Source organism: Chiloscyllium plagiosum, unplaced genomic scaffold, assembly GCF_037043375.1.
Source record: "Chiloscyllium plagiosum isolate Xiang-an unplaced genomic scaffold, Cpla_swu_hap1 HiC_scaffold_26, whole genome shotgun sequence".
NCBI classification, from domain to species: domain Eukaryota; kingdom Metazoa; phylum Chordata; class Chondrichthyes; order Orectolobiformes; family Hemiscylliidae; genus Chiloscyllium; species Chiloscyllium plagiosum.
The window spans coordinates 22,028,441-22,047,692 of record NW_028270164.1 but is presented as its reverse complement, the minus strand read 5'-3'; the positions used below and the strand labels follow the sequence as shown (position 1 = coordinate 22,047,692).

General features: G+C 40.4%; 1 protein-coding gene across 3 annotated transcripts in view; it reads right to left on the bottom strand.

Moving 5' to 3' along the window:
• LOC122563171 (sushi, von Willebrand factor type A, EGF and pentraxin domain-containing protein 1-like) overlaps positions 1-19,252 on the bottom strand; it is a 188,304-nt gene that overhangs the window by 74,370 nt on the left and 94,682 nt on the right. For 2 of the 3 annotated variants that reach the window (XM_087973561.1, XM_087973560.1), the window contains exons 23-30: positions 13,677-13,773; positions 13,036-13,109; positions 12,454-12,550; positions 11,779-11,852; positions 10,639-10,735; positions 9,978-10,051; positions 9,398-9,494; positions 8,770-8,843 (exon numbers count right to left, since the gene is read on the bottom strand). In XM_087973561.1, coding sequence (XP_087829687.1) covers positions 8,770-8,843; positions 9,398-9,494; positions 9,978-10,051; positions 10,639-10,735; positions 11,779-11,852; positions 12,454-12,550; positions 13,036-13,109; positions 13,677-13,773 — 684 coding nt within the window. Of the gene's footprint in view, positions 1-8,584; positions 8,629-8,769; positions 8,844-9,397; positions 9,495-9,977; positions 10,052-10,638; positions 10,736-11,778; positions 11,853-12,453; positions 12,551-13,035; positions 13,110-13,676; positions 13,774-19,252 lie in introns of those variants that run through there. The other variant, XM_087973562.1, reaches the window with a different exon arrangement.

Here is a 19,252-nt window from a genome sequence, read left to right as displayed (position 1 = left end):
TTCTGAATGCCAACTTAACACAGCACCTCGACAGTGATCAGCACTCCCTCACCAACATGCCTCTTTCACGGGTGTCAGGCCCCATGTAGGGTGTTGGTTTCAGGCCTCGTTTGGATGTTTGTCTACTTTGCTGAGGGGCATCAGGCGAGTAGTTTTGCTTGTTTGGGTATAGCGTAAGGAGGCAATCTCAGGTTGGTAGCAAGGTGGGCTTTTGAATTGAGGGCAATGTTCAGGTCACTATGTTCAGAAGAGGCCAGTTTAGGCGATGGGAGTAGTGTGGGTGGTGTTGGCTCCAGACAGTCATGTCTGTCAATGTCAGGCTGAAGTGGGGGGTGTAAAAATCACATCTGGTCAGTGAGTGGCCATCAGGAATCCTTATGGCATCAGCATAGGGGAGCAGAGTGGTGTAGCTTGGGGTGTCAGTGTTGAGGTTTGGGGTTAGATCAATACTTATCCAGGATTTAGCCTTGGTTTGTAATCCTCTCAGTACTCCCGGGTAGTTAATAAGTTCAGTTAAGACGGCAATCTCAGAATTCTTTGACATGAATGCATTCTTTTGGAGGTTTCCAGATGTAGAAGATTTGCCCATCAAAAATTCAATTTCTGTGCAATTCCCACAGAGTCAGCAGTATCTGGGACTCCCCATGTTTCTGATTCACAACTCCAGTCCATGTTTTTCCAATGTTTCAGGCCATCGGAATATCTTGGACCTCAGTTGACGTCAGTGAGAAATGTTTTTGAGCAAGAAACAGCTCCATGAATCATTATCTTGCTTACGAATCTTACATCTGACTTGCTAACAAATTCCTTTTGGAAATCCATATAGTCTTCAGTGACTGGCAGTCCACTACCTACCCCAATAGTTAATCCTCAAATGAATGCTAATTAATTTGTGAAACAGCAATTCGTTTTAGTAAAACCATGTTGACCTAGCGATTTTTGAGAAAATTTGTAACTCAGGTTGATGATAAGCATGTAAGTTAGCTTGATGAGCTGGAAGGTTTGTTTTCAGACATTTTGTCACCATGACTAGGTAACATCATCAGTGAGAGTTTCCAGCGAAGCGCTGGTGGTATGTCCCGCCTCTCCAAATATCCCATCTACCTTCCCTTGAAAAAAAGAACCAGAAATGACATCACCCACCTAAAGAAACAAAGTCTTATAAATAAAGAGGTGGGGCATATCACCAGCACTTCACCAGAGACTCTCACTGATGGAGTTACCTTGTCATGGTGACAAAACATCTGAAAACAAGCCTTCCAGCTCAGTGAGCTAACTTACATACTTACTACGTTGACTTGTTTTGATCATATTATAGCTTTCTAAGTGCATTATTGAAATTTTCTGAAAAGTTCATAAATTCTGAATTCTTATAAGTTACAGCATTTTGCCAATGACTGATGTTAGACTAACTGGCTCACAGTTCATTGATTTCTTTGTCTTCTTCCTTGAAATATAATGCAGATTCTCACGTCTCTCTTATTCACCTGAGAGATCATGGATATCCATTTCCACAGCATCATTTTTTTTGCCTCAACACCACCATGACTGACTATCATTCACCATTCTTGACATTTTACCTATATCTATTTCTTTCACTCAGTGTCAATGTACCGACAACTAAATCTGCCAGGCACAGACACATTAAGCATTGTTAAGTGAGAATGCAACAGGAAGAGAAGGGATTTAGGGAATGATGGATCATTAATGTCAACTTAACTTTTACTCTATCTTCTACCACTTGGCATCAATTCAAACTCCAATAACATTACAAACTCAAAAGCATCTCATCAGACATCAAAACACATCTCCTTGCTCCAACACTACCATTTGAACTTGGGCAGATGAGTAAATTTCTCTGCACAGAGCACAATGGATCAGTTCATACATTGTGCTCCTTTAAAATGCAAGATTGATTAAAGCATTGAATAGGTGTTTCCTCCCATTACAAGAAATCAGAATTCCAGGAGGAGCATATCAGAATATTGTCACAAAGAAATCTTGCATGACCACAATGGAAGCAAGGACCAGGGTGGCCGGGAAGGTAAATTAATCCTTTAAAAACTTACTAAGTGAATACGTAGAGCGCTTGCTGAGCAGGAGCAGACACAGGACCACTGAGTAAGTGAAGTAATATATTTGGGAGGTTTCTTTACCCAAAATACAACTGAAGTAGTGTGTCCCACCCATCCTCCTCCTCTAACCCCAAAAAATGTTTCTGTGTGCTGGATTGATACGGTGACTAGTTTCTTTTTCTTTATAGGCACTTTGGGAATGCAGAACAGTGGGAATGGATGTTAGGGCAGAAGAATACTCCTCCTATAGAATGTGGTAGGTAAGGGTCACCACTAGTGTTCCCAGTGACTTCATCTGTGGGAAGTGCATCCAACTCCAGCTCCTCGGAAAGTGCATTAGGGAAATGGAGCTGCAACTGGACAAACTCCAGATGATTCAGGAGGCTGAGGGGGTAATGAGAGGAGTTACAGGGAGGCAGTCACACTTCCGGTACAGGAGTGAAGGTCGATGGGTTACAGTCAGGGGACAGAAAGGGAACTGGCAGACAGTGCAGGGATCCCCTGTGACTGTTCCCCTCAATAGCAAGTATATCATTTTGGATACTGTTGGGGTGGGGGGGGGGACTTACCAGGGGTAAGCCATGGGGTACAGGCTTCTGGCACAGAGTCAATCCCTGTTGCACAGAAGGGAAGGGGAGAGAGGAGTAGAGCATTAGTCATTGGGGACTTCATAGTTAGGGGGACAAAAAGGAGATTCTATGGTTGGGGTGTTGCCTTGCAGGTGCCAAGGTTTATGATGTCTCGGATCATGTTTTCAGGATCATTAAGGGGAATGGGCAGAAGCCGCACATAGGCACGAATGATGTAGATTGGAAAAGGGATGGGCATGTAAGGCAGCAATTCTGGGAGTTAGGGTGAAAGCTTAGAGCAGGAACAAACAGAGTTGTTATCTCTGATTTGTTACTGTGCCACATGCTAGCAAGGTGAGGAATAGGGAGAGAGAGCAGTTGAACATGTGGCTACAGGGATGGTGGAAAAAGGAGATATTTGGATACCTGGATAATTGAGGCTCATTCTGGGGTAGGTCGGACCTCTACAACAGGATGTTCTACACCTGAACCAGTGGGGTACCAATATCCTGGAGGGGGGAGAGTTTTGCTAATGCTCTTTGGGAGGCTTTAAACCAATTCAGCAGGGAAATGGCAACCCGAATTTTATCTCCAGTGTACAGGAGGTTGAGAGTAGTGAGGTCATAAATAAGGTTTCAAGGTTGGAAGAGCATACCGGCAAGCAGGAAGGTTTGAAGTGTGTCTACTTCAATGCCAGGAGCATCCAGAATAAGGTGGGTGAATTTGCAGCATGGGTTGGTACCTGGGACTTTGATGTGTGGCCATTTTGGAGACATATTGCAGGTTCCTGTGTTTAGATGTTTCAGTAAGAACAGGGAAAGTGGTAAAAGAGGGGGAGGTGTGACATTATTACAGTGGCAGAAAGGACATGTGATGAGAACTTGTTGACTGAGGTAGTATGGGCTGAGGTTAGAAACAGGAAAGGAGAGATCACCCTGTTGGAAGTTTTCTATAGGCCTCCAAAAAGTTCCAGAGATGCAGAGGAAAGGATTGCAAAGATGATTCTGGATAGGAGCAAAAGTAACAGGATGGTTGTTATGGGGGGACTTTAACTTTCCAAATATTGACTGGAAATGCTGTAGTTCGAATACTTTAGATAGGTCAATTTTTGTCCAATGTGTTCAGGAGTGTTTCCTGACACAGTATATAGATAAGACAACAAGAGGCAAGGCCACATTGGATTTGGTACTGGGCTATGAACCAAGCCAGGTGTGAGATTTGGAAGTAGGTGAGCACTCTGGTGATAGTGACCACAAATTGGTTACAATGGAAAGGGATAAGTATATACCACAGGGCAAAAGTTATAGCTGGGATAAAGGCAATTGTGATGTGATTAGGCAAGATTTAAGATGCATAGAATGATGAAGGAAATTGCAGGGGATGGGCACAATTTAAATGTGGAGCTTGTTCAAAGAACAGGCACTGCATGTCCTTGATAAATATGCACTTGTTGATCAAGAGAGAAGTTGAATCTCTTGTCAAGAAGAAGAAGGAGGCTTATGTAAAGATGAGACATGAAGGCTCAGTTGGATCACTTGAGAGTTGCAAGTCAGCCAAGAAAAGCCTAAAGAGAGAGCTGAGAAAAGTCAAGAAGGGACATGAGAAGTCTTTGGCAAGTTCGATCAAGGACAACCCTAAAGCTTTCTATAGGTATGTCAGGTATAAAAGAATGACTAGCGTAAAATTAGGACCAATGAAGGACAGGAGTGGGAAGTTGTTTGTGGAGTCCAAGGAGATAGGAGAGGCACTAACTGAATATTTTTCATCAGTATCCACACAGGAAAAAGTCAAATTTGTCAAGGAGGATACTGAGATACAGGCTATTAGACTAGACAGAATTGAGAATCATAAGGAGGATGTGTTAGCAATTGTGGAAAGTGTGAAAATAGATAAGCCCCCTAGGCAGGATGGGATTTATCCTAAGATTCTCTGGGAAGCTAGGGAGGAGATGGCTGAGCCTTTGGCCTTGATCTTTATGTTGGCATTGTCTACAGGACAGTAAATGTTGTCCCCTTATACAAGAAGTGGAGTAGAGACAACCCTGGTAATTATAAATAAGCCTTATTTTGGTTGTGGGTAAAGTGTTGGAATGGATTATCAGAGATAGGATGTATAATCATCCAGAAAGGAACACTTTGACTACGGATAGTCAACACAGTTTTCTGAAAGGTAAGTCGTACCTCACAAACTTTATTAAGTTATTTGAGAAGGTGACCAAACAGGTGGATGAGACTAAAGTGGTTGATATGGTATATATGGGTTTCAGTAAAGCATTTGATAAGGTTCCTCATGGTAGGCTATTGCAGAAAATATGGAGGCATGGGATTGAGGGTAATTTAGCAGTTTGGATCAGAAATTGGCTAGCTGAAAGAAGATAGAGGGTGGTGGTTGATGGGAAATGGTCATCCTGGCATTTAGTTAATAGTGGTGTACCACAAGAATCTGTTTTGGGGCCACTGCTGTTTATCATTTTTAGAAATGACCTGGATGAGGGCATAGAAGGATGGATTAGTAAATTTGCCAATGACACTAAGGTTGATGGGAGTTGTGGACCATGCAGAAAGATGTTGCAGGTTACAGAGGAATATAGGTAAGCTGCAGCGCTGAGCTGAGGTGGCAAATGGAGATTAATGTGGAAAAGTGTGAGGTGATTGACTTTGGAAGGAGTAACAGAAATACAGAGTACTGTACTGGGCTACTGGTAAGTTTTTTGGTAGTGTGGATGAGCAGAGAGATTTTGCTGTCCATGTACATAGATCCCTGTTAGGTTGATAAAGTTAAGAAGGAATATGGCGTGTTAGCTTTTATTGGTAGAGGGATTGAGTTTTGCAGCCATGAGGTCAAGTTACAGCTCTACAAATTTCTGGTGCAGATGTACTTGGAGTATTGCATCCAAGTTCTGGTCGTCGCATTATAGGAAGGATGTGGAGGCATTGGAAAGAGTTCAGAGGAGATTTATCAGGATGTTGCCTGGTATGGAGGAAAGTTCTTATGAGGAAAGGCTGATGAATTTGAGGCTGCTTTTGTTAGAGAGAAGAAGGTTAAGAAATGACTTAATAGAGCATACAAGATGATCAGAGGATTAGATAGGATGGACAGTGAGAACCTTTTTCCTCAATGGTGATGGCTAGTATGAGGGGTCATAGCTTAAAGGCGGGAGGGGGTGATAGATACAGGACAGATATCAGAGGTAGTTTCTTTACTCAGAGTAGTAAGGGTGTGGAATGCCCTGCCTGTAACAGTAGTAGACTCACCAACTTTATGGGCATTTAAATGGTCACTTGATAAACATATGGATTATAATGGAATAGCGTAGGTTAGATGGGCTTCAGATTGGTTTCACAGGTTGGCGCAACATCGAGGGCTGAACAGTCTGCATTGCACTGTAATGTTCTAAGTTCTATAACCAACACTAGAGGGATATGCAATGAAGTGATTCAATCATTTGACATTGAACAGTAAAGCAGTCACTTAGAGTCATAGAGTCAGACAGCATAGAAACTGTCCAACCAGTCCATAACAACCATAATCCCAAACTAAATAGTCCAACCTGCCTGCGCTTGGCCCATATCCCTCCAAATTTTTATTATTCATGTATTTATCCAAATGTCTTTTCAATGTTGTAATTGTACCTGAATCCACCACTTGCTCTCAAAATTCATTCCACACCTGAACCATATTATTTTTTAATAACTGCCCCTCATGTGTTTTTCTTAAATCTTTTTCCTCTCATCTTGGAAATATGCTCTCTGTACTTGAAATTTGTCACCCGAGGGAAAAGACTCCTGCCATTCACCTATTTATACTCCTCATGATTTTATAAACCTCTATATAGTCTTCTTTCAACCTGCTATGCTCCAGTGAAAAATGTCTCAGCCTATCCAGCCTCTCCTTATAAATCAAACCCTTCATTTCCAGCAACATCCTAGTAAATCTATTCTGAACCCTCTCCAGCTTAATAATATCCTTCCTATAACAGGAAGACCAGAATTGGATACAGTACTCTAGAAAAGGCCTCACCAACATTCTGTACAAACTCAACATAACATCCTAACTCTTACACTCAAATGTCTGAGCAATGAAAGCCAACATGGTCAACACATATTCTTCCTACCAAAATGAAATATATCACATTTCTCTGCATTAAACATAATCTACCATGAATCCACTCACTCAGTCACCTTGTCTGTGTCTTTTTGAAGTTCAATGCTAGATTCCTTAGATATAATATACCCAAAGTTTGTTTTGTCCACAAGCTTTGAAACAGTGACCCCAATATGGAAGTCTCACACACTAACTTAAATCAGAAAAAACAAGGGTTTAAACACTCACCCACGGGATTCTCCAAAATAAATCTTCCCCCAGTATGAAGAACATCCACTATCTTTGAACCTACTCTTTGACACTACACTTTTGTTTCTTGTCCCTCAGATAATTGAGAATTCAAGTTGCTCCAAACCCTTTAAATCCATGAGGCTCAGAGTGTTCTCATAAGTCTGTTGCATAGCAATGTATGAACTGCCTATTACACACTTATACCACATCAACGGAAATTCCCTCATCAATCTTTTCCAGTAACTTCACAAAATGTCCAATAAGGTATTGTATATGATTTCCCTTTTGGAAATCTAAGGTGGCTTTCTGCGATTCATCTGTCTGTATACTTTTTTAAATTTATTCCTGAATTAGTACTTCTAAAAGCTTTCCCATGACTGAAGTTAAACTCAAAACTAGGGCTAATTTGCAGTTGCTGCACTTATCTTTGCACTTTTCTGAATAAGAGTGTCTGTCATTCACTCTTGTCATGGAGTCATAGAATTATCCATCTGTAGAATCCATGTGTTGAAACAGGCCATTCAGCTCAACAAGTTCACACCGACTCTCTGGAGAACTTCTCACCTGGACTCACTCTCACCCAACACCCGCCCCTCCGCCACAACCTCACCCATACTACCCCTGTAACCCTGTATTTCCCATGGATAATCCACCCAACCGACACATACCTGGAAACTATGAGAAATTTAGCATGACAAATCCACTTAACCTGCACAGCTATGGATTGTAGGAGAAAACCAGGACACCCTGCAGAAAGCCATACAGAAACGGGGAGGATGTGCAAACTCCACACAGCCAGTCATCCAAAGTTGGAATTGGATGTGGTCCCAGCACTGTGAGGCAGCAGTGCACACATTCCTGGCCGAATCCGTCGAAGCCCCTCCCACTCTTGTACACATCCAAGTGTCTTCCAAATGTTGGAACTGCACCCATATCTACCACCTCCTCAAGAAGTCCACTCCAGAATGCAACTACCCCCCCCCCCCACCCCACCCCGGAAAATATTCCCCCTCATATCCTCCCCAAATTTCTCTCCACCCACCCTAAAAATATGCTCCCCAGTCCATCTCACTCACCGTTAATCACATCCATACCCCTCATGATTCTACAAACCTGCACAAGGTCGCATTTCAACCTTCCATGCTCCAGTGAAAAATGTCCCAGCCCATTCAGCACCCTCCAAATCTCAAACCTTCCTCACCCGGCAACAACCTGGAAAATCTCTTCTGACCTCTCCCCAGCCCAACAACATCCTTCCTATAACAGGGCAACCAGAACTGGTCACAGCACTCCAGAAGTAGTCCAACCAACGCCCGCACAATCTCAACACGACCTCCCAACTCCCACACTCAAAGTACTGTGCAATGAAGGCAAGCGTCCTTTAGCACCACATCCATATCTATAGAAGACTAAAATAAAAGTCAATGCCGAGGCAATTTCCACTCTCACTTTCCTCAGTATCTGTCAAACTCTTGTACTTCACTGTCCGATACTTTCCCACTACAATTTGCCTCCTGATCATATTGATAGCCACGCGTCCTGCCTAACATTCCATGCTACGCAAAAAGACTAACGCGCAAGTGACGGGTCTTTTACCCACCATACCCCGCGGTGGTGAAAGTCTCCTATCCAGTTCACGAGAGCGGTGTGCACGCGCAGTAAAATCCCAGTGTCTCGAACTGCGCGGTGATTGTACAGACAGTGAGAATGCACCGCCAGATCCTTTGGAGGGGGATCAGTTATGTACCAAATCGCTTATTAAGTACTCCAAACAGTTAAACATAACTTACGTTCACACGTTGGGACATCACCATCCCACCCATCAGCTGTACATTGTCGATAAGCTCTACCCAACATCTTGAACCTGGAAAATGAAAAACAAACCATTTGTCATAAAAACTTGAAAGTTACTTCGAGAGCATTACTACTGTGGTCAGGTTAGAATTCCAAACGATCAAAGAGTAATAACGAGGAATAAACTTCATAAAAGATAAAACATGGGACTAGTTCCATAGATTCATGAAAGAATTCAATTCTGTTATGTTGATAAAAGACGTTGTGCTCTGACCATATCTAAATTATATTGATGTATCTATCTCTCTGCAGATATAAAGGTTAGCACTTAGGAGGAACTAGTTGACAAAAATATCTAGTGTTGATTTCAGGTAATGGATCCAGGGATCATTAATATATTCAGCACTTCCATCTTTGCATTAATACAGCAACACCAGCAACAACATGGAAAAATGTTAAAGGTGTAGATTTATTTTACATTCATCAGTTCAATGATAAACTAGAAGTCAATCAGAGTTCTTATGTTGAGCCATCATGGCTGACTGAAGTTGTCTAAATCACAGTGTTAAAATTATACTGTCCATCACCAAAATCTGTTCAGTAATATATTTACTGAATACTCACCCAAATTCACAATGAAAAATAACTTTATTTGGAACTGTTTCATTTAGAGCCTTATAATGCCCATGCAGAATCTTTCCAGGGTAACCACAGGTTATTGCTGCACAGAAAATGCAGTGACAAAATAGAAATGTTACAAAACACAAAAGATTCCAACAGTTGCATTCATTTAATACACAATATGCAGATAAAATCAATGAAGCTGCCCATATTCTCAATAATTCAGTTTTCATTATTCTAGCAATACAAAGGCAAAATTTTCTCTTTCTCCTATACCTCACAATAACAGAGTATTGCCTGTCTACAGAAAAACTATACATTGACATGTATCAGCCATCATCTGCAATCCTAAATCAAAATGGTAGCAAGCTACCCACTTAAGCCTCAGGTTGGCAGAGTTTCATTGTCAGCCACATCACCAGGTTGGTTGCTGCTGACACTCCAAAGCCCAGTCCAGGGATCTCTGCTGGATCCAAAACTTAGCTGTACATCCACAGTATATAATAAATAATTGGAAATAGCTCATTCATTGTGTATGGACTCTCAGGTCAGTTATGTTACAAAACAGGGAAATATCACTTACGTTCACACAATGGAACCTCACCATCCCAACCCTCAGCTGTACATTGTCGATAATCTCTGCCGATAAGTTTGTAACTATAACAGAAACAGAGCCAACTATTATCAGACTTGAAGGTTCACTGAAAATGTGTGCCAATGTACTGACAAGGTTAAAAAGTCTAAGTTTCACAGAGTAAAATTTTATTAAATTATTTATTAAAATGATATAAAACTACAGAATATTCAAATTGAATGAAATGCTGTTATAGTGCAGCCTTAATTAAAATTGCACGTTGATCACAATATCAAGTACAGGGCACAGGAGAAACATTGGAGAATAAAGCTCACTTTTGCACTGACACCTGAGACAATATAAAGATTTTGAAAATCCAGCAGACATGAATACCACTTTTGATCCCGGGTTATGGACTTTGTCAAATGAACTATTTCATCCTTAAGTTAATATTCCTATTACACTACTACTGCTCCATGCCTTAATCAATATAACAGATTATTAATTTTACATTACCTGTTCAATACTAAAATGAAAGACTCCCTCATTGTTAACATGAAAAGATTTCATCCAAAAAATGAAAAACATTTAATCATTTGAAAACATCTAAATCACAACATTAATGTAGTCAATATTTAAAAATATTCATTCACATGTTCTGAATACTTACCCAATGTCACAATAAAAGGTAACATGACTTCCAATTGTCCAATTTAGTGCTTTATAATATCCATTCGGAAGTGAACCAGGGTTACCACAGTTTATTGCTACCAAGGAAACAAAATGTGAAAAGGTAGAATTATTGTAAAAACCTCAAGCCACTGTACATTTTTATCATTGTCATTCACAGATATTTCTCATGAAGATGTAATAGTATACAATTGCGAAGAATGATAAGTTTCTGTAGATTTAGAACTTTTCTAAATTATGGCATTTGAAATGCAAGTTTCCCTGTAAGTCCCAATACTCCACTGAAATTGGTCTCTGTATTGAACATTATTAAGTGTGATAAGAAATCCAAAAACAACATGGCCAGATTTAGTCCCAGGAATGAGGTCCTCAACATTACTGGATGAACTAGTGGGAACTTCACATCACCTCCATAGGTAGAAAGCTCATTTTGAGTTAATGGACCTTAGGTACTTTGATGGCCAGTGTTGGCCTTTCATGAAATCAAAGGCAGAGGTGGCTGTCCATGGCTGGCTACACCACCACCACGTCATGACAATATGTGCAAGTCCCAGAAATATTTTTTTTTAAAACTTAGCTTAAGCAACAGTATTAGTACATGAACAAAACTAAACCTGACATGCAAAGACATATTAGGATCTTTAAGTTTGAATGGAAAAAAGTGGGAACAGATTTGGGGTAGTGTTAAAGTATGGAACATTAACATAACTCTTCCTTTATCTTCTATTTCTTCCCATGGCTCTCACATGGCATAAATGCCACTAACATTAAGAACTCAAAAGTGTCTCATCATACATCAAAACACATCTCCTTGCTCCAACACTATCATTTGAAATCAGGCAGGTGAGTAATATTCTCTGGACAGAGCACGATTGACTTACTGAAAGGCCAGTTCTCATTTCACATGTTGTGTTCCTTTAAAATGCAATGTTGATTAAAGGATTGAATAAGTGTTCCCTTCCCATTACAAGAAATCAGAATTCTAAATTGGAAGATGTCAAAATATTGTTGGGAAGACTACTTATATTTCAACCAACACAGAATAATGCACTGAACTGAGTCAGTCATTGGCATTAAACAGCAAATCAGTCAATTTACATGACAGTTAAATATAACTTACGTTCACAGGATGGGTCATCACCATCCCATCCCTCAGCTGTACAGTGTCGATAAGCTCTACCCACTACCTTGTATCTAGAAACAGAAATACAAACCATTTGTAATAGGAACATGAAATTTACTTTGAGAATATTACTACTCTGACCAGGTTAGAATTCCAAAGGAACAAAGAGAAATAAAACCATTAAAATAGCAATAATCTGCATAAAACATAAAATATGGGACTAGGTCTGTGGATTCATGAAGAAATTCAATGTGATTGTGCTGATAAAAAAATGTTGTGCTCTGAGCATATATAAATTATATTGCTGTATTCACCCTTCTTTAGAACTCATTTACAGTAGAAAGGTCAGCACTTGTAAGGAACCAGCAGACAGAAATGACCAGTGTTGAGCTCGGATAATGGATCCAGGGATCATTAACATACTCAACATTTCCACCTTTGCATTAATACAGCAACCCCAGCAAGAACAACATAGAAAAATCATAAACATGTAGATTTCTTTAAGATTCATCAGTTCAATGCTAAACTAGAAGTCAATCAGAGCTCTCATACAGAGCCATCATCAGAAATGTCATGCATGAGAGAAGTATCTGAAGTTGTCTTAATCACAGCATTAAAATAAGACCGTTCATCATCAAAATCTGTTCAGTAACTTATTTACTGAATACTCACCCAGTATCACAATAAAAAATAACTTTATTTGGAACTGTTTCATTTAATGCCTTATATTGCCCATTCGGAATCTCTCCAAGGTGACCACAGGTTATTGCTGCACAAAAAATATAATGAGGAGAAATAAAAGTTACAAAACTTCAAAACCTCTACCAGCTTCTTTCCTGTAATACGCAACATGAAGAGGAGTACAATGAAAGTGTCAGCATCGTCAAGATATACTAAGTTCAGAATTAAGTTTTCAGTATTCTAGCAACACAAAGGCAATACTTTCTCTTACTCTGCTATACCTCACAATACCAGGGCACTATCTGTCCACAAAACAACTATACATTGACATCCACCTGAAATCTTAAATCAAAATGCTAGCAAACCACCCACTTAAGACACGGGCTGGCTGTGTTCCATTGTCAGCCACATCACCAGATGCTGTTGATAATCCAAGACCCAGTTCAGGAATCCCTGCTGGATCCAAAATCTGGCTGTACACCCACAGTATAAAATCATTAATTGGAAGTGGCCCAACCATTTTGTGCAGACATGTAGGTCAGTTATTTGAAAAAACAGAGAAATATTACTTACGTTCACATGATGGAATCTCGCCATCCCAACCCTCAGCTGCACATTGTCGATAATCTCTGCCAATAATTTTGTATCTACAATAGAAACAGATGAAGTTTCACTGAAAAAGTGTGCCAGTGCACTGTCAAGGTAGAAAGATCTAAGTTTCACTGCAAAAAATTGATGGAACAAATGTTTTCTTAAAAATAATATAAAATTCAAAATGAATGAAATGCTGTTATAGTGCAGTTTAAACTCAAATTGCTTTTTGGACACAATATCAAGTGCAGTGCACAGGAGCAACATTGAGGAATAAACTCATTTTTGCAGAAATTTTTGATATAATTTAAAGCATTTGAAGATTCAGCAGACATGAGCACCACTTTTGATATCAGATTATGGATTTTGTCAAATGAAGTGTTCCATGCTAGCATTAATCTTCCTGTTACTCTACTTTTGTCCCACACCTTAATCAGTATAATAGAAGTTTTTTTTAAATTGCCGGTTGAACACTAAAGTAAAAGTCTCCCTTTTTGTTAATATGAAAATATTTCATCAAAAATGATGATGGTGTGATCATTTGAAATCATCTAAAGCACAACACTAAGGTAATGTAGTCCATAATTAAAAATTAGTCAGTCATTGATATTCTGAATACTTACCCAATGTCACAATAAAAAGTAACATTACTTCCAACTTTCCAATTTGATACTTTATAATATCCATTCGGAATTGAACCAGGGTCACCACAGTTTATTGCTACAAAGAAAACAAAAGATTTGGTGGTGAACATAGGAGGGATGGCTTGTCAGTTTGCAGATCTCACAAAAATTGGAGGAGTAGTCAACAGTGAGAAAAGTTATCTCAAAGTACAACAGAACCTTTATCAGATGGGCCAACGGGCCGAGGAGTGACAGATGGAGTTTAATATTTTTATTATTCATTCACGGGATGAGGGTATCATTGGCTAGGCCAGCATTTATTGCCCAGAGGTTGGTTAAGGGTCAACTAAGTTGCTGTGAGTCTGGAGTCACATGTAGGCCAGACAAGGTAAGCACAGCAGTTTCCTTCCCTAAGGACATTAGTGAGCTAGGTGGGTTTTCCAACAATCGGCAATGGATTAATGGTCACTAGACTGTTAATTTCAGATATTAACTGAATTTAGATTTCACCATTTGCCATGGTGAGATTTGAACTCAGGTCCCCAGAGCATTTCTTGGGTCTCTGGATTAACACTGATAATACCATGAGGCCATTGCCTCCCCATCTAACTGGGGAAGTGTGAGATGTTGCATTTTGGTAAGGCAAATCAGGGCAGGACTTATCGGCTTAATGGCAAGGTCCTGGGAAGTGTTGCCAAACAATAAGACTTTGGGGCACAGGTTCAGAGTTCTTTGAAAGTGGCACCGCTGGTAGACAGGGTAGTGAAAAAAATGTTTGGTACTCGTCTTCCTTGGTCAGTACATTCAGTTGGGATGTCATGTTGCAGCTGTACAGGACATTGGTTAGGCCACTTTGGAATATTGCATTCATTTCAGGTCTCCCTGCTATAGGAAAGATGTTGTTAAACTTGAAAAAGTTCAGAAAAGAATTACAAGGATGTTGCCAGGGTTGGAGGGTCTGAGCTTGAAAGAGAGGGTAAATGGGCTGGGGCTATTTTCCCTGGAGCATCAGAGGCTGAGGAGTGACCTTATGGAGGCTTGTAAAACCATGAGAGGCAAGGATAGGGTGAATAGCTAAGGTCTTTTTCTCAGGTTCGGGAGTCCAAAGCTAGAGGGCATAAGTTTGAGGTGTGAGAGGAAAGATCTAAAAAGGACCTAAGGGGTAATCTTTTCACGCAGAGGGTTGTGCATGAATGGCTTTAGCTGCCAGAGGAAGTGGCAGAGGCTGGTACAATTACAGCATTTTAAAAGGCATCTGGGTGGGTAATAAATATGAAAGATTTAGTGGGATTGGGCTAAATGCTAACAAATGGGACTAGATTAATTTAGAATTTCTGGTCGGCATGGACAAGTTGGACCGAAAGGTCTGTTTCCATATTGTACAACTCTGACTCAATTTGATGTTGAACAGCAAAATCAGTTGTGCTATTGTAGGGAACATTTAACATTGCATGATGGGAAAAAAATTGGCCAACTCTCAAGTTATAGATCAGTAAGTTAAAAAGGACTGTGGCAAATGGTCGAGGACAGTAAACAAGACACAGGCGGAATGCATACAAAATCTCTAACTTGTAATGGCTCCTTATATATTTTGAACTCCAGACTTTAGCCAAAAAAAACTGCATGTGGTGTTTTCTTTAATAAAGACTGGACATTTTCAGTTCAAGGTTGTTTTTGAATTTTTGTATTGAGTTTGTTCTCACAGATCCCTGCTAATTAAATCCAGTTAAACATTTGGCGCTGTGAACGAAAACCAGATATCCTGCATTTGATTCTTTGAGGGACCGAGACAAAGCGATCCCATCGCAACCAAGAGATAAGAGATGGACAACGCCACAAAGTGGGCTTTTTTTTAACCTTGGTGAAAGTGAGGACTGCAGATGCTGGAGATCAGAGTCAAGATTAGAGTGGTGCTAGAAAAGCACAGCAGGTCATGCAGCATTCAGGGAGCAGGAAAATCGACGTTTCAGGCAGGACCCCTTCATCAGGGATGAGGCTGGGAGCCTTATCTCTCTCCATTGGCTGGCTGCTGCAACCCCTCATCCCTGGCAGAGGACAGGTGAATGTAAATTCTAAATTTTTCCAGTAGGTTGTGACTTGAGCAAAGGGGATCAGGGATCCATTTGTTGTTTGACTGGGAGGTCTACGCTGGGATTTTTTGCTTCAGTTTTTTTTTGAGATTTTTTAAGAAATCAGAGAGAATTTTACTTTTCAGGTTGGGTGCGTATTTCTGATTGTTTTTTTGGTACCAGGAATAACAGACCTCTGTGTGCTGAGGTATGGGGCGGGCCTTAGAACATACCTTAGGTCATCTGTCAATAGCGTTGCACAATAAATTGGGTAAAGATGTTTGGCCACGAGGGCACACCTGGGATCAAGGAAATTGCAAATATTCCAGAAAGGCCATTTAGTTGATAGGAATATTCTAAATGAAAATCTATTTTTTAATATTAGGCACAGAAATCCACTAAGCGCCACTCGTGATTAATGAATTGGAGAGATAAACCTCATAAATGGGATATCGACCAGTACTCAAATGGTAAAATGAAAGATTGGGAGACTTTGAAGTTTGAGTGTGCACTATGGGATTTGAAAAATCAGACCTTAGACAAAGCAGCTGTGAAGCTGACAGTTAAAAGTAAACAGCAGGCAGGGCGGGATAAGAAGGTCACATCACAGAAGGATCCTCCCAGTTTGAGTGGCATGCCATATTTTACTGATTCAAGTGATACAAGATGATGTGGAAGCCTCAAACGTAACCACCACCCCAACCCCAACCCCAACCCCAACCCTACCTTCTGATTCTGCTTCAGCTGCTATACAGCCTTTGGCACAGCGCCCTAGACCTTGTATGAACCCCTCCTACATGAACAACAATCCTACACTTCCCTAGATAACTCCCTTTATAATATTTCTCTTCAGCCTGCGGAAAAAGTTACCCTCCCTCCACCGCCACCACCTGCCAATTGTCCACTTAAGTCTGTTAGCAATTCCCCCAGCTGCTGATGATAACATAGAGGTCCACTTCATTCAGGTCTGGCAGGCCTTTAAACCCCAGCAGCTGTGCTTAATTATGGCATACAGTCTGTCCCACAAAGGACAAATTATTTCATACTGACCACTTGCATTTCAACACTTGGATCCCCTTTTTACAATGCTTGTTTCAACTGTGGAAAGGTGGACCACTACACCAGGGCTTGATCATTAACATTCACAACCTGTAAAGTTTTCTGATTAGCCCACACTAACTACCCAGCCCCTCACATGCAAGGAGCTTTTATAAGATGGCTCTAGATTGCTTGCAGGGTGACATTGGCTATTTTGTATTATTCCTATAGTAAAAAGAGGGCAGGCCGGGTAAACTCCTCACTCCATAGTATTGCCAGTAGAAATTTGTTTATAGCAGAATAAGGAGTTATGAGGTAAAATGGGTCAATCCTTCTATGTAATTAGGAAGGTGGAACTCTGAGAAAATACCTGATCAGGAAAATGTTTATAGGCTACTGGCCTCGCTAAGAGATTGAGCATTTTGGTAAATTCTTCATGTGAATTGGGCAACTTGGCAAATTGTTATATATGAATTAAATGATGTCCGGTGTGAATTTTTAGACGATTGTGATGGTGTGTGTGTATAAACCTTCCATACAATAGGGAACTGGTTCCAATATTGTGATTTTGTCAGCAGTTGGGTGACAGGGACATGGAAACCTAACAAGCTATTTTCACCTGATAGCACTTTTAATTACAATCCCATTGAACAATTGGCAGAAATTGTAAGCTTCCTTACTTCCACAGGGACTCTCATTCAAAATGCTCTTTGGGTTAAAATTCTCCTCAATGCTATTCTGCGTCCACGTCAATTAGCTGTTATTAAATGCATTGCGCACACAAGGAGGGACACTCCGGTACAGTTAGGAAATGTCCATGCTGATTCTATTGCTTCGGAGGCGGCTGCATCAGCCATGTTAGTTGTTCCAACTAACAGGAATTAGGCTCCAAATCAAATAGCTACTTTAGGGACAAAGGACATGCCAGACACCCCTGTGATTCAGACTTTACACAAGGACTTCTTTGAATCTGAATGTGCACTTTGGAAGTCGATGGGGTGCTCGCACTCATTGACAAGAGATCTCTGGCTAACACCGGTTGGTCACGTTTATATTTCTGATTCCTTGTTACCAGTGCTTATTGATTACTTGCATACTTGTACTCAGGAGGGAATAGTACAGCTATTTTTAAAAATCTGGTGGCATCCGGATTTGAATATAACAACTCAAATGTGGCTGGATAGATGCTTATTTGCATGAAAAATAACAACGGTACAGGTATTAAATATCCTTCCAGGACTGCACCTCTGTCAAATGGTTATTTTGCTTGTATACAGCTTGATTTTATTGAATTACCTGAAGTACGATGTTATAAATACTGTTTTGTGATGGTCAACATATTTAGCAAATGGATTGAAGCCTTCCCCACCACTTATTGTACCGCACATACTTTAGTGAAAATATTGTTGACTGAAGTTATTCCCTGCTTTGGATTGCCTAAAATGATATGCTCAGCCAATGGACCACATTTTCTGGCTTGAATCAATACTGAAATATGTGTATTACTTTCAATTAAACAGCAACTGCACTGTGTGTATTGCCCGCAGACAGCGGGGATTATGTAACAGGCCAATGGTACCTTGAAAGAAAGATTATCTAAATTAGTCAAAGAATCAGGGTTAAATTGGCTCAAAGTATTGCCCTTGGCACTATTTCACATGCAAATGATTCCGCATTCGCGGATCAGACTGTCAGCTACAGGGATAGTTTATGGTCAGCCAATGAGGACTCAATGGGATACTCATGCTGAACCCCTAGAGGGTGTGGATTTCCATCTAATGGGAGAGCAAATGCCGAATTACTTGAAACAGTTAACTCTTTCTCTGAAGTTTCTTCACTTACGAGTCAGACAAGATTGCATTGCCCAGCTGAGGAAAACACAATCGCTTCCTAATATCCACAAGTAAACCCTGGGGTTTGCATGTTGGTCAAGAATTTGGAAAGAAACAAATTAGGACACTGCTGGAGTGGCCCCTTTCAAGTCCTACTAACAACACCAACCTCAGTTGAAATTAAAGGATGCTCCAGTTGGATCCACCTACCTGATCGTAAGAAGATTATTCTTCAACCAGTCGACAACACAGAATGAATATTATTTTGGCACTATTTGGACTTTTTGAATAGTTTGATGTAGGTGAACATTTGACATTAATAAACCAGCCTACTTGGGAAATGCATGCAAACACCACTTACCTATGTCATATATGCATGCTAAGAAATTGAATATAAGTATTCGGTTTGTACACATATCCCCATTCATTCAATGGAAGGAATACTCTTCAACCCTTCCCTTTCTAAATATCAGAAGCAGTTGAGCGGATGTCACATTGGAATCATGCAGTGCTTAATGGGGAAATGAGGATATGGAATCAGCAGATTATGAAATGTCACTTTCAACATGGTACTAGCCTGCATATAATCACGACTCAGTTCCTCCTTCCCTTAGAGTCCATTCGAATAACACTACAA